At 37.8% G+C, this 14,469-nt stretch overlaps 1 protein-coding gene across 4 annotated transcripts in view; it reads left to right on the plus strand.

Moving 5' to 3' along the window:
• LOC132140925 (regulator of G-protein signaling 3-like) overlaps positions 1–14,469 on the plus strand; it is a 48,174-nt gene that overhangs the window by 7,829 nt on the left and 25,876 nt on the right. For 2 of the 4 annotated variants that reach the window (XM_059549993.1, XM_059549995.1), the window contains 7 exons: positions 2,487–2,537; positions 3,808–3,866; positions 4,271–4,365; positions 4,654–4,722; positions 5,016–5,076; positions 7,804–7,894; positions 10,099–10,166. In XM_059549993.1, coding sequence (XP_059405976.1) covers positions 2,487–2,537; positions 3,808–3,866; positions 4,271–4,365; positions 4,654–4,722; positions 5,016–5,076; positions 7,804–7,894; positions 10,099–10,166 — 494 coding nt within the window. Of the gene's footprint in view, positions 1–2,486; positions 2,538–3,807; positions 3,867–4,270; positions 4,366–4,653; positions 4,723–5,015; positions 5,077–7,803; positions 7,895–10,098; positions 10,167–11,886; positions 12,077–14,469 lie in introns of those variants that run through there. The other 2 variants (XM_059549994.1, XM_059549997.1) reach the window with 2 other exon arrangements.

The following is a 14,469-nucleotide window of genomic DNA, read 5'->3' on the forward strand; positions in this document are numbered from 1 at the left end:
GAAACTAGCCACAGCTAGACAGAATTTCTTCTCAAACCTTATAAACGGTAACTTAAATAACAGTCGTACTCTTTTTGCCACTATTGAGAGACGGACAACCCCCCCAAGTCAGATTCCCAGTGAAATGCTCTCAGACAGCAAATTTAGTGAGTTTGCTTCCTTCTTTTCTGAGAAGATCATCAATATCAAGATCATCAATATCGATTGGCACATCCTCAAGGAATGCAGAGGTCAGACAGATTTGGCCACAATATCAAAAAGATACTATGTCTACTTTTGAAGCAATTGATAGCAACATTTTGGAAGAAATAGTGCATCGCCTAAAATGGTCAACCTGCTATCTTGTCACACTTCCCACATTTTTAAAAAAAAAAGTGGGCTAAATTGTTTAGAAGCAGATCTTTTAGAAGTGGTGAATGCCTCACTTCTTTCTGGGACATTTCCAAACTCCCTGAAAACTGCAGTTGTTAAGCCCCTCCTGAAAAAGAGCAATCTTGATAACACCATTTTGAGCAATTATAAACCAATATCTAATCTTCCCTTTATAGGAAAAATTATAGAAAAGGTTGTTTGTAGTCAGCTGAACAAATACTTAAACTCAAATGGATACCTGGAAAGCACTCATTAAGATAATAAATGATATTCGCTTAAATTCTGATGCTGGCAAAATATCAGTTCTGGTATTGCTAGATCTCAGTGCTGCGTTTGACACTGTCGATCATAACATACTACTAGAGAGACTGGAAAACTGGGTCGGGCTTTCTGGGATGGTACTCAAATGGTTCAGGTCATACTTAGAAGGGAGAGGCTATTATGTGAGTATAGGAGAGCATAAGTCTAATTGGACGTCCATGACATGCGGAGTCCCACAAGGGTCAATTCTTGCACGGTTCTTGTTTAGCCTGAATATGCTCCCACTAAGTCAAATAATGAGAACGAACCAAATAGCCTATCACAGCTATGCTGATGATACCCAGATTTACCTAGCCTTATCCCCAAATGACTACAGCCCTATTGACTCCCTCTGCCAATATCTTGGTGAAATTACTAGTTGGATGTGCCAGAACTTTTATTGCATTTGGAAACAAAGATGAAGTTTTCAAGGTGACTGCATACCTTGACTCTAGGGGTCAAACAACTAAAAATTAAGTCAGGAATCTTAGTGTGATTCTGGAGACAGATCTTAGTTTCAGTAGTCATGTCAAAGCAGTAACTAAATCAGCATACTATCATCTAAAAAACATTGCAAGAATTAGATGCTTGTTTCCAGCCAAGACTTTGAGAAACTTGTTCATGCCTTTATCACCAGCAGGGTGGACTATTATAATGGGCTCCTCACCGGCATTCCCAAAAAGACCATTAGACAGCTGCAGCTTATCCAGAACGCTGCTGCCAGGATTCTGACTAGAACCAGAAAATCTGAGCATATCACACCAGTCCTCAGGTCCTTACACTGGCTTCCAGTTACATTTAGGATTGATTTTAAAGTACTTTTACTCGTCTATAAATCACTCAATGACCTAGGACCGAAATATATTGCAGATATGTGTTCACTGAATATAAATCTAACAGACCACTCAGATCATTAGGATCGAGTTCGCGGAAAAGAACCGAACTTCCCATCACTACTGGTGATCCGAAAACCGATGCAGCCGGATACTGACTCGAGAATGAGTCAATCTTTCGTTCGTTATCTGGCTCGGCTCGGTGTTCATCTTCAGTTCTCTCTTCACAGCAGTTCAGTCAGTGTACTGTTTGAGTACATGAATTACTCCGGGATATTGGTTTGTTTTAACTCAGAGGGAGTGTCGGCCACATTAAACAAGTTAACAGCTTAAGTCATTTGTGGATTAATGCTTACTGGAGACGCGAACCGTTTAAAACTATTCAGTTCGATTTGGTGAACTGGTTCAAGCAGATCCTGTTACTTCGAATGATTCGTTCGTGAACCGGATATCACTAAACTGCAGTGAATGCGCCCCACAACAGACACGGAAGAGAAGACAATGCTGAATAAAGTCGTAGTTTTTGCTATTTTTGGACCAAAATGTATTTTCAATGCTTCAAAAAATTCTTACTGACCCTCTGATGTCACATGGACTACTTTGAAGATGTTTTTATTATCTTTCTGGACATGGAAAGTATACCGTACATAAGTTTTCAAGGGAGGGACAGAAAGCTCTTGGACTAAATCTAAAATATCTTAAACCGTGTTCCGAAGATGAACGGAGGTCTTATGGGTTTGGAACGACATGAGGGTGAGTCATAAATGATATAATTTTCATTTTTGGGTGAACTACCCCATTAATATTAAACTAGTTGGTGCCAAAAGCCTTGTGACCATGTTCAAGTCCCGGCTTGTGGACCTTTTCAGATCCCGTCCCCCTCTCTATCACTTGACTTCTTGTCTGAGTACGATCTAAAAACGACCAAAAGTCAAAAATAAATCTTGTGTATAATTTAAATTTTTTCCCCACTGACTGCAGGTCAACTCAAACTGACAGTTACTCCAGGCAGAGGGTGGCTCTATGTTCAAAGTAAGCATGTTTGTGAACAGATTTTGTAATTTATAATTTTATATTATATTGTTTTTCAAATAAGACTGCTTCTTATGTTAAAATTAGGGCTGCACGATGTGTCGTTTAAGCATCGATATCGCGATGTACGAATCCGTGATAGTCACATCGCAGGATGTGCAATGTAGGCTGTCGTAGTTGATCCGTTATTTATTAACTGTATGGGCAAGCTGCTCCCCGGCCCTTGAAAAATGTGATTCGCAGATTAATTGCACAGCTTAACCATCATAGAGTGAAAGTTTATCATTTACATGTGTTTTTAAGTCCTGTCAGTTTACCAGGGCGCATATAAGAACGAGCAGAGAGAGAGAGAGAGAGCCCCGGCCGCGCACACGCTCACCTTCACTGTCTTCAAACAACACGAGCGCTGTCTTGCTCTCTCTCCCTCGCGCATATTAATCAAAATCAATCATCCAGTGATGAAATGTTTTCTGTGTTGTCATCTTGTGCGATATCCTAAACTGCCGAGATAATTACACAACGCGTGCCGTACACGTCTGATTCGCGAACTAATGATTCCTTTGAACCAATTCAATTTAATGAATGGTTTAAACAACTGACCTGTCCAACACTGAACTCACGAGACGTCTGAATTGGTGTATAAAAAAAATCTGTAACACTTTACAATAATGTTCTATTTATTAAACTATTTAACTACATTATTTAACATTTACTATTACTAAACTGCACTTCTACAACATTGTTATTTTCAACATTTAGGCTATAGCCTTCATTGTTGAAATCAAAAGTTGTACAGTATTTGTTAACATAGTTAATGCACCGTGAAGTAACATTACCAAACAATAAACAGCTGTGTTTTTATAAACTAAGATAAACATAGATTAATAAATATAGTAACAAAAGTATTGCTCGTGGTAAGATCATGTTAGTTAATATGTTAACAATTCAAACCATATCCTAAAGTTACAAACAAATAATTTACTCTAATTTAAATAATACTCTGATGTTTAAATCATTTAAAATGAGAATGTAAGTGTGCTCACCCCATTTTTGTTTTTAAGACAAAATTTGATTAGATTTCAAATCGCAATATATTTCCCAGAAAAATAAAATATTGCAATGTCATTTTTTCCCAATATCGTGCAGCCCTAGTTAAAATCTCATTTTAATAACCCACTAATACTTACAGTTAATGCATACAGGAAGTCTTACATTCATACTTTATTAAATGAGCGTTTCATTACTCATGCTCTCATGTTTTTATTCACAGTTTTGGAGGCCAGAGGACTCATGGGAAGAGAGTACAAACCATGTGACTCATATGTAAAGGTGGGCATTTTGACATATGCAGATTAGGTCTGGAGCAGACAATATTTAGACGAAACGTGAAGTCACATGACTGAAAGCCTCATAAAACAACTCGAACCTGTTTTTCTCTTAGCAGAGAGACAGCAATAACTTTCCCGGTCACTGTTGGTGATGATGTGCTATTATCTTTGTCATTATTCGTCGCTTAATCCTCTGTAGAAGTCTGCCCTTGAAATGAACCCGTTTTCATGTCAGCCTGAGCAGGTTTCAGGCATGAGAAAGCATCAGTTGTGTTGGCAGCTGTCCACTCAATTCCAAATTCAAGTGTTGATTGATTTTCCCTCCGAGTATGATGAATATATCCTCTAGCAATGTTAAACTAGTGGACTTAATAGCAACCACCAACACGTGTTTATTTATTCCAGATAAGTATTGCTCCAGATGTTGACCACAGCAAGCGATGGAAGACCAGGACCGTTCTAGAGTGCAAGAGTCCTGTTTTCAACGAGAGTTTTATGTTGTGAGTGACAGTGCACTTGTATGAAAGTGTTTAAAAAGAGGAAGTGAAGAGTGTCGTGTTATCTTATAGCTGAGTAATTTATGTTAAAACTCTAACCTCTCGTCTGACAGATTCTGTATCTCGATCAGTCTTTCTGAAAGAGACTTTAGGGCTGAGTCTGCAGTGTCACTTTTGTTAGCTGAAAAAAAGGCTGTCTTTTTGAAGTCTTTGGAGGAGAAGGCCATTGTGTTTTTTGATGAAGCTGGACATTGATGGATGAGCTTTTGAAGTGTTACATTTATGTTGCAGAGATGTGGATGAAGACGATCAGAAGAAGAGGCTGTTGTTAACTGTGTGGAATCGCAGTCAAACTTCCAGGTAGGTCTTTATCATCTTTTTTCATTCACGTGTTGATTTTCTAAATGTATATACAGCTGTAGATAGAGGCTACTTATATGTGTACCGTAAGTACAATTGTTCTAGTATGTATTTTATTTTCCCGCTGCAGTGTCACAGTCACTCAGTAAAAAATCAATATTTTATTGCCTGTGTTTTTTTATATCAGCAGCATCACTGATGGGGTTAACCGATATGACTGCAACATGACTTTATCAGGAGTTCAAAAATTCCTGCTTGTTGTTGAGTTTAAGAGTGTTTGATTTTGCCCACAGGCGCAGTGACTTCCTGGGCTGTATGAGTTTTGGTGTCCACTCCCTCATCACCTCGTCTAAGGTAAATATCCTATTGTTAACATTTGCCCGTAGCGCTTTTACCCTGCAAATAATTTGGATATGGATTTTTATCAATTTACAGTAGTTGTAGGACAGTGGTTACTGATTTTTTATTTTCTCTTAACACCCATACATTAATTAAAAATGACCCAAAAAATACATATTTTATATTATTTTATTATTATATTATGTTATGAAAGTGTTGTAAAAGTCTCTTATACTCACCAAGGCTGCAATTGTTTTATCCAAAGTAAGTATAGTAAAAAGTAATATTGTGAAATGCTATTACAATTTATTTTAGTAATTTATATCTATGAGGGCAATCCTGTATTTTTATGATCCTTAGAATATAAATTATGATAATATGCTGAATTGGTACTCAAGAATAATTTCTTAATATTATCAATGTAGAAAGCATTGCTGGAACTTTTATATATTTTTTAAGGATTCTTTGATGACTAGAAAGAAAATGACTTTAGGGCTGTAGCTATTGAATATTTTAGTAATCGAGTATTCTACCAAAAATTCCATCAATTAATCGAGTAATCGGATAAAATGTGTTTTTGCTTCATTAAAGTGCAATATTAATTATGCAAGAGAATATAAGACTCCTGGGTCTCTTAAAATGAACAACTAAGTTTCCTTTTTTAGAAAAAAACACATTTGTATTCTTTAAATGCATAGAATGCAATGCATACATCAAAAATAAACATTTAATTATTACCAATTGTTTCTCTGTCTGTACTGTACTTGTACTGTGAACAATGACAAGAAAGTTGACAGATGAATTAAGTGCATTTAAGTGCCATTCAGTTGGGGTTTTAAATAAAGCATTTTCTGAGATGCACATTAAACATTAAACACATAAAACATTAATTTAATCTATCTTTTTAATTATTGAAAATTAAGCAAACTTAACTTTTTGGTAAACAAAGGGGATTTACTATTAAAAATAAAACATGGAAGAAATGTTGTGTGATTAAACCTTAAAAACCTTTTTTTAGTAGTAGGCTATGTACATTCTGCTGAACAATAGTCTTTAACCGGACTTTTGTTTTGACGGGTTGGCGTACCTTTACAGTTCTGTGTATGTGATGTGACGCTAGTTTTACTCAAATCAAACGGTCAAATGCTCATGAAGTGACTGTCAGATCAGTTCTGGAGATGTTGTTCATGTGTTCACATCTTATTTAGTGAGACAGCAGAAGCTGAAATCACTGCTAGCGTCTCTCGCGCTTCCGTGTGTTTAATGAATGAAGACGCACTTCTGCTCCATTCATTAACAGAGACACACAGAACATGCATGATTCATATTTAAATAGACTGTTCCGGCTTAATATTTACAGATATTAGTCCATATCGTGATTTGATGTAAGTGCAATGACCTATTTTTGATTAATTCATTCAAAATTTGGCCAATTCCGTGCCATTCCGCGTTAAACTGTAAATTCCGTTTTTATGACTGGATTCCGCGATTCCCTCCGCGTTTTCTGCATCGCGTAAATCATAGGGCCGTAGTTGTGGTATGCCAGCTCTATCTTGCAATGGACACACGCCACGACGTTCTCTTTACGTTTGCCCGGGCCTTCAAATCAAAACACTGCTGACTCCTTGCAGTTTGAGATTTCGGACTCAGCGCTTGTGTCTCCTTCCGCTTTGTGGGTGACGTAAAGATTTATAAAATTAAAAATTTTAAGAGGCTTCGAGGCAGAGGAATTTGGAAGGAAGGAATAATTTTTTGTAATCGAGTTACTCGAGGAATTGTTTCAGCCCTAATTCACTTTAAATGACTTTATTTCAAAAAATAAAAAAGTAACATTATGAATATATAAAATGTCATTCGTGATCAAATGAATAAATCCTTGCTAATTTCTCAAAAAATTTAACTGACCCCAAACTTTTGAATGATAGAATATATAGAAATGTACATGTGCTGAATTAGAGCGATTCAGGAATTATGCAGCATGAATGCTATTGTAAAATGTGACTGAAAAGGAAAGCAAAAAGTGATATATTAGTAAACATATTTTACTTTCATAGATCATGTACTGCCACAGTACTTCATCCATTATTTACCTAAAACCTTCTTACATTGTAACACAACTCAGCTTGCTTTATGAAAGATAGCATTTCATATTTATCAAAAGAAACATTCCTCTTAATTTCATTCTCTTCTTGTCAAAGCATTTCCTCCACACCATCGTCTAATTACACAGTGGGGGAAGTGGGGAAGGGGCTGCTCACTGAGGCTTGAAAAATGACCTACAATTACCGAGAGCAGCACACTGCAAACATGCTGGCATCAGGGCTGTATTCTGCATGCCCGCCTGCACAGACCAACGAGAAATATCCCATCTGAGATCCCTGTTCCTTTACATTATGTCCCGTTGTCATATTCAAGAGTGTTATACTCATGTGTTAAGACAGTAAATCCTTTCTCAGAGGGTGATATTTTGAGAAAAATTAGATCAAGCCCGATGGATGTTTTATATAACACAATGCCATCTGGCTGAGCAGGAGAGTAAAATGGGCATCAGCTGTTTATAGCTGCAAAGGTCTCAAAAACACACACACAAACACGCTACCAACGACCACAGGGCCTGGTTTTAATACTCTCCCTATGAGGGATGCATTAACAAGTCAACAGATATTGCAACTGCAAAAGGAAAGAGCACCTTCTTCTCATGGCTCTCTGTCTAATTGTGTTTTTCACATTTTCTGCCAACAGGAGATCAGAGGTTGGTATTATCTCCTGGGAGAGGAGCTGGGCAGGAGCAAACATCTGAAAGTGGCCTCACGTCGCATCAGACAGACCGCTGGTGAGATTAAACGCAGTTTCTCTCTCTGTCGCAGTTGAATCGTGGCCACTCTCTGAAAGCCAGAGGTGGGACAAAGTCATAGTTATGCAAGTCACAAGTAAGTCTCAAGTCTTTGCCCTCGAGTCCCGAGTCAAGTCGAGGCAAAGATGAGGCAAGTCCCGAGTCGAGTCAAAAGTCAAAGCCAACAAGTCTCAAGTCGAGTCCAAAGTCCTACCATTTTAGTTTCGAGTCATTTCAAGTCCTCTTACCACAGAAATAAAATTTATACAAATCATGTATGTCTGTAAGATTTGTATTTATTTAAACCTCTTTTTATACAATGACATTAATCAAATACAGTAAAATACGGAAAATTAAAACTTTCACAAAAAATGCTTGTATTTCAACAACATATTGCACTAGAACAATGGCCTGTTTTTTGAAATGTGTGTTGGAGAGACGGAGATATACATTTGTGTTTATCCATCTAGCAGCAAGGTAGAAATGGTACTTTAAAACGGACGTTGACATGATGTTGGCGAGGTTTTCCATCTGAGTGAGCTACACTCTTGTACCTCATATAATCCCTATTTTTGTTAGCATGAACCAGCAAGAGAGACGTGCGTTTACTGTCTCGTTGATACAGTATGGTACATCCGATAAGGTGCTTAGCATTCGTTCAAAACTTACCTTTCTTTGTGCAACTTCAGGTGTTGAACAAATTTGGACATTGTGGCAGCTCCATCTGTAATCTTCGACCCGCATGTTTTGCAAATTGCAATCAATTTTTTGTCGACTACCTCGTAATTTTTATAGCCAAACGAAACTATCTTTGGTATCACTTTGCCAACTGGCGCGTTGTTGCTTGTTGCACTTCAGTGGTTGTCTTTCAATGTGCCTGCTTAGATGCTGTCGAATCAAACCAACGTGGGACTACAGTGATTTGGATGTCGTGTAGGCAGCGTGCGTGCTCTCTGCATGCATACAGGAGGTGCACATTTTTTTCACAGATGCAGATACACTGAGAGCGGTGCGGCCGTGTGAACATTTTTTCCCCCAGGTTTTCATGGGAAGTAGCAAGTCTTCTCGAGTCAAAAGGCGCAAGTCCAAGTGAAGTCACGAGTCATTGATGTTAAAGTCCAAGTCGAGTTGCAAGTCTTTGTACATTTTGTCGAGTCGAGTCTGAAGTCATCAAATTCATGACTCGAGTCTGACTCGAGTCCAAGTCACATGACTCGAGTCCACACCTCTGCTGATAGCCTTTAGAAGTAAAGACGGAGAGATTCCACATGACAGTTTTTCCTCAGAAACAGTAGATCAGATTATCCACAGATGCAAGCTCTTTGCAGCAGAAGTTACTTTTGAGTCTGAGTGGAATTGGAATGTTTTACTTCTCACCAAATGCTATTTTGAATTAACAAGCATTGCCTTGTACTTCTTGGAGGGATATAGAGGGCTCGGTGTTGAAACGTACAGCATCCCTGCGGAGAGCAGTAACAAAGACCTGGGGGCCAGGGGGCTGACACAGTGTGTGCTGTGAGGAGCCGCGGGAATAAGATGAGAATTAAGAGGTTGAAGCATCATGTGTCAGTTTAAATCCACTTTAGAGATCTCGCCTCCCTCCCTATACCTTTCGTAATTGCCATTGCGATGAAAATGCGGTGCAGTCATTTTTTTGTTCGTTGTTTGTAAGAGATTATCTTAATTACTGTTCACAAAATGATCGAATTTGCTCCTGGGGTGTGGATGAAATGACACGTGTCCCGTCAGAGAAATTCAGCCGAGATTAAGTTTGATTGGAGAAAAGAGAGAGAGAGAGAGAGGTGCAGGAGAACAGAGAGAGAGAGAGAGAGAGGGGGCTTGAGTCAAGGCACTGGGCTGACTTTAATAGAGAGAGCCAGCTGTATTGTATCCCTCTTGAATGCTATTTCCATGAAGAATGTTTAAAAAGACATTGCTTCCTGGGAGCGTAATCTCTATGGTTACAAAGTAGGGGAGCCTGTCGCAGGTTGTCGGGTTGGGGGTAATGCTTTTAGGGGAGTAGATTTCTTTCTCTCTCTCTCTGTTGTGGGGCAGTCAGGTCTGTGTCAGAGTGATTCAGGTTGAGTTCATCTCTCATGGTGTAGACACACTCGCTTTGGACTGGATTCTACCCAGGGCTAAGATGTACTCAAAGAGCAATCTGTCGTCCTGGGACTCGTGGGACTCTCTTGTGTATCTTTCAGAAGCTGCTGCGTCCAACTATGAAGCTGGAGCCGAGACCACAAGTCCAGAGAACATGCAGTCATTTACAGTAAGTTGGATTTTTTTATTTACTTTGAAATGTTTCTTTTGGTAAAACATTTTGTAACCTAAAATGTTCTTCATTTTATGAGGCTTCTAACTTAATGTTTTTAATAGTAAAACATTTAATATAAATGAACCTTATGTTACACCAATTATCAGATAGAAATAACAGATTCCACGTTTTTTGGAAGAGAGTTATGGATACTTTAATTAATAATTTTAAATATTGTGTGGTTTGTATGAAAAAGAAAAAGATTCTAGATTCCAGCTGATAATGCTTAGTATGGATTTTTTAGTAGACACGGGTATGCAGTGTTATTTATTAAATGTTACAGTTTTCAGGAATTATCAATACCAGCTAGTTTATGTGTTTAGATTTAGACGGGTTTTATTTTAAATTAATATTTTAATTATATTATAGATTTATTAATATTTCGAATGAGCTTTTATTTGGATATTTTCAGGTTTCATTTTAATTTTAGTTTAAGTTATAATCATTAGTTCTTCATTTTTTTTTTGGTCTTAATAATTGTATGACTTTAGTTTCAATTTATTAAATTTTTAAAGTTGAGTCATCTGCTATTCATATTTTATTTCAGTTCAGCTTAATTTCAGTTGTCGATTTTTTTTAGTAGTTTTAGTTTTTAGTTCATGATAACTGGTTTGAAATAGGTGCAGTCCAAAACACGGTTCCTCTGCTTTTGCTGGCTTGTTGGGAGTACATTGATTTGGCTGTAGCATTGGAAACTATTATAGCAGCCCTAAGCTAAGCTAACAACAGCAACAGCTAGCGATGCTGCATGTAGTCAAAAGAGTTTTCTAGCCATCAGAGATGTTGGGAATACAAGCAGCTCTGTGGCATGACTGACAGTAGAAATATGAGGAGGTGTGTGGATGTGCTTTTGGATATGTGCGACACACACATATACACACACACACACACACACACACACATACTCACTCATTAAACCCTCCCATCCACTTTAGCGAGCAACTTTTCCCAGGACTGTTCTCTGCCCGCTCTGTTCTCCTCAGACAAAGCTGGGAAACGGGAAAAGCCAACAAAGTGGCTGCAATAGGAAGCCCAATCCCGCACAGTGTTTATGATTTATCCCTGTTTGATTCCCGTTCCGCTGACACTCTCGCTGGTTCCCTGTATTTTTACACAGAGGCCAGTCAAATACTCTGCTAATCATTCTTCTATTTCCTTCCTCTTTTCCCGAAAATCCATTTTTTTTCAGATTTCATACTTGACTTTCCAGGGATTTCTGATTGGCGATGACTGGTTTTAACTGGGACATCACTGATGGGGTGTTGTAAGAGATAAACAAAGTATGGATTATGGCAGAGTGAAATGACTGTGTTGGTTTTACACAGATCCTGATCCAGTACAATAATGGATTGCGGAAATTTCAACACTGTTTTCGCGAATCGAGGTGTTGTGCAAGGGCTGGACGGCCTCCATGTCTGTCATCCTTTACTTGTCCAGCTTCTCATTAAACAAACATCAAATGTATTTTAATGTCTCTGGCTCAAAATGAATGTTTGTGTTTACACTAAATCAGGCCTATTGGAGTGAGCTCCATTTCACTGTGCAGAGAGCGCGAGTTCAGCCACTACTGTAGAAAACTACTCAGGAAGCATGTTAGCTTATCGAGAGCAGACATACAGCCTGGCCACTGGCTGGGGGGGTGGAAGGTGGTTTCCTGTCATTCTTCTGCTCAAAGCAGTTCCCATGAGTGGGCATGCATAGCCGCACTAGAGCAAGCGTGAAGGGAAGCAGCATCACCTGTGTGACTTTACTTTTATTTAAGACACTGAAGAGAGCGCCGTAGATGTAGGTGGATGTATATGCAGTGAACGATGCATACGATCCACGGTCTGTGTCGGCTCTGCATCGAACGAAACTTGCCACAGGTTTGTCCCTCTGTTTTTTTTTTATTGAAAGTGGTATAAAAGTTATGGCGTGTTCGGTCTGGGACAGTCCTCATGAAATGGGTTGCATAAAATTTATTTTTTTTAGATTAGGGTGCAGCGGTGTAGCTGGATGTTTAAAGATCAGAGCTGATTGAAGCAAGGCACTTAACCCTAGATTGCTCCAGTTTGGCACTGTAGTAAGCTGAGCCAGTAGTAAGAGTTCAGACCTTTCTGTTACATTATAAAGGTTGATCCTTGAGAATGATGAAGATTTGAGGTGCTGTGTGTAATGGAAAAGCTCAAGCACTGGAGCATCTCCAGCTCCCTAGGGATGGATGACTTCATCAATGAAAGTTAGTCAATATATGGCAGAAATATAAGAAATAAAAGTGGGACTGGGGTCAAGGAGGGATGCCGGATGACTAGTCACATGAGTGTGATAAGTAGCCGCTTATATATTGTTGTGATTGACAGGACTAGATGAAGAGGATGACCAGATTTTTAAGTCGAGGTGAGGAGGGTGTGATTTCGTTGGAGGTGCCTATTCATGTTTGTTTGTAATGATAGGAATAGCTGTTGTTACAAAGTATTTAAGGAATATAGATTAATTAAGCAAAAGAAAAGGTCTGATAATTCGGTTGGTGCATTACATTACTGTTGGTGTGTTTTAGCCGCCTTTTTAGCCTGTTTTATTAAGTTTTACATTTGAATGAAACAAATGCAAAAAAAAAAATGAATAATGTTACAAACGTGTTTGTAAATATTGACATATATATATATATATATTTAAATACATTTAAATCAATTCTAATATAATATAAAATAATATAATAAAGAAAAAAACTAGATTTTTTTTTACAAATATATAATAACAAATGTATTTGTAAATTTACATTGATATTCATAAATTTTGACAAAAATGACCATACAATAGAATAATAAATACAGTTAATCATCATAAAACCATAAAAATTAAAACAATAGAATATAATATAATATCATTGATTAGCAACCAAACAAATTGATAGATTTTCTGATTTTACTTAATGAAATGAAAATCTAAGCAAACAAAGAAACAGCTTTCCTTATTGAGAACCACAAATTGTCCCAAACATGGTAGCTAGAGCATTGAGGATACTTAGTCAGCCAAAAGCAGGACATGCTTACATTTTTTGTTAACTGTTGGAAAACTGGGACTACACTTCATTGAATCAGGTCGTCTGCTCCCCGTCTTATGTTTGAAACTCCATTTAATGATGACCAAGATCTTTCTGCTCATCATCTTAAACTGGATTATGGCATAATGAATGAATATTGTCATAACAAGAGCTAGTCCTCCTCATTCAGTAATGCTATTACTTTGACTTTGATACTGATCACACAGGTGACTGTCCATGTTTGAACTTGAGCTTGAACAACAACCAGGAGCAGTGGAAAAGGGAAACAGTGCAGTTTGATGTGGATAATTGTTTCATCACAGCAATTAATGGATCTTGTAACGAGAGCGACCACATCGACCCAGAGGAGAAAAGAGGAATGGCAGTGAAAGTCCTAAAGCTGTCATCACTTTTTCTCTTTTTATTCTCTCTCCCTTCCCAAACAAGGCTCTTTGTTGTTGTGCGGTCAATGTCATGTTAAATGTGAGATGCCCCCTCCCCTTCAACATTTCCTATTTAGTTTGGCTCCAGGTTCTGTTGACATTTTGAACTTCTACTGTCCAACTTCTACTGTTTGTCAGTGCCATGGCAGTTTTCTCGCCCCCGTCATTTCCTTTGCTTGCCAGGGAAAGAGAAAAGCCCCCGATCACCCAGCAACCCTGACTAATTTCTCAGCTTGGAGTTTTTAATATCCCTGACTCTTTGGTGCTATGGCATTTCAGTCTTCGTGCTGCTGGGGTACAGTGGCGCTCTGGGGGGTGTTTGTTTCTGGCACACACACACTCTCTCTGACCCGGTTACTGTGGGGTCTTAATGTACTCCTACTGTGGATGGTCCATCTCCCTAAATTATTCCTGAGGTCACTTTCATTTCAGTCCATTTACCTTTTTTTTTCAATTGTCACTGAATATATTTAGATTTTTATTAGGAGTGAACCCCTTTATTTTTTATATATATATATATTTTAAGATTTATCAAAAGATTTTTATATGTTTTTAAATAAGTTTATTCAATGCTCACCAAGGCTGCATTTATTTAATAGAGTAAAAACAGTAATTTTGTGAAATATATGAAATATAATATTGTATATTTTTACAATTAAAAATAACTGTGTGTATGTATATATATATATATATATATATATATATATATATATATATATATAATGTAATTTATTCCTGTTATGTCAAAGCTGAATTTTCAGCAGCAGTTACCGCAGTCTTCAGTGTCACATGA

Source organism: Carassius carassius, chromosome 5 (genome assembly GCF_963082965.1).
Source record: "Carassius carassius chromosome 5, fCarCar2.1, whole genome shotgun sequence".
Taxonomy (NCBI): Eukaryota; Metazoa; Chordata; class Actinopteri; order Cypriniformes; family Cyprinidae; genus Carassius; species Carassius carassius.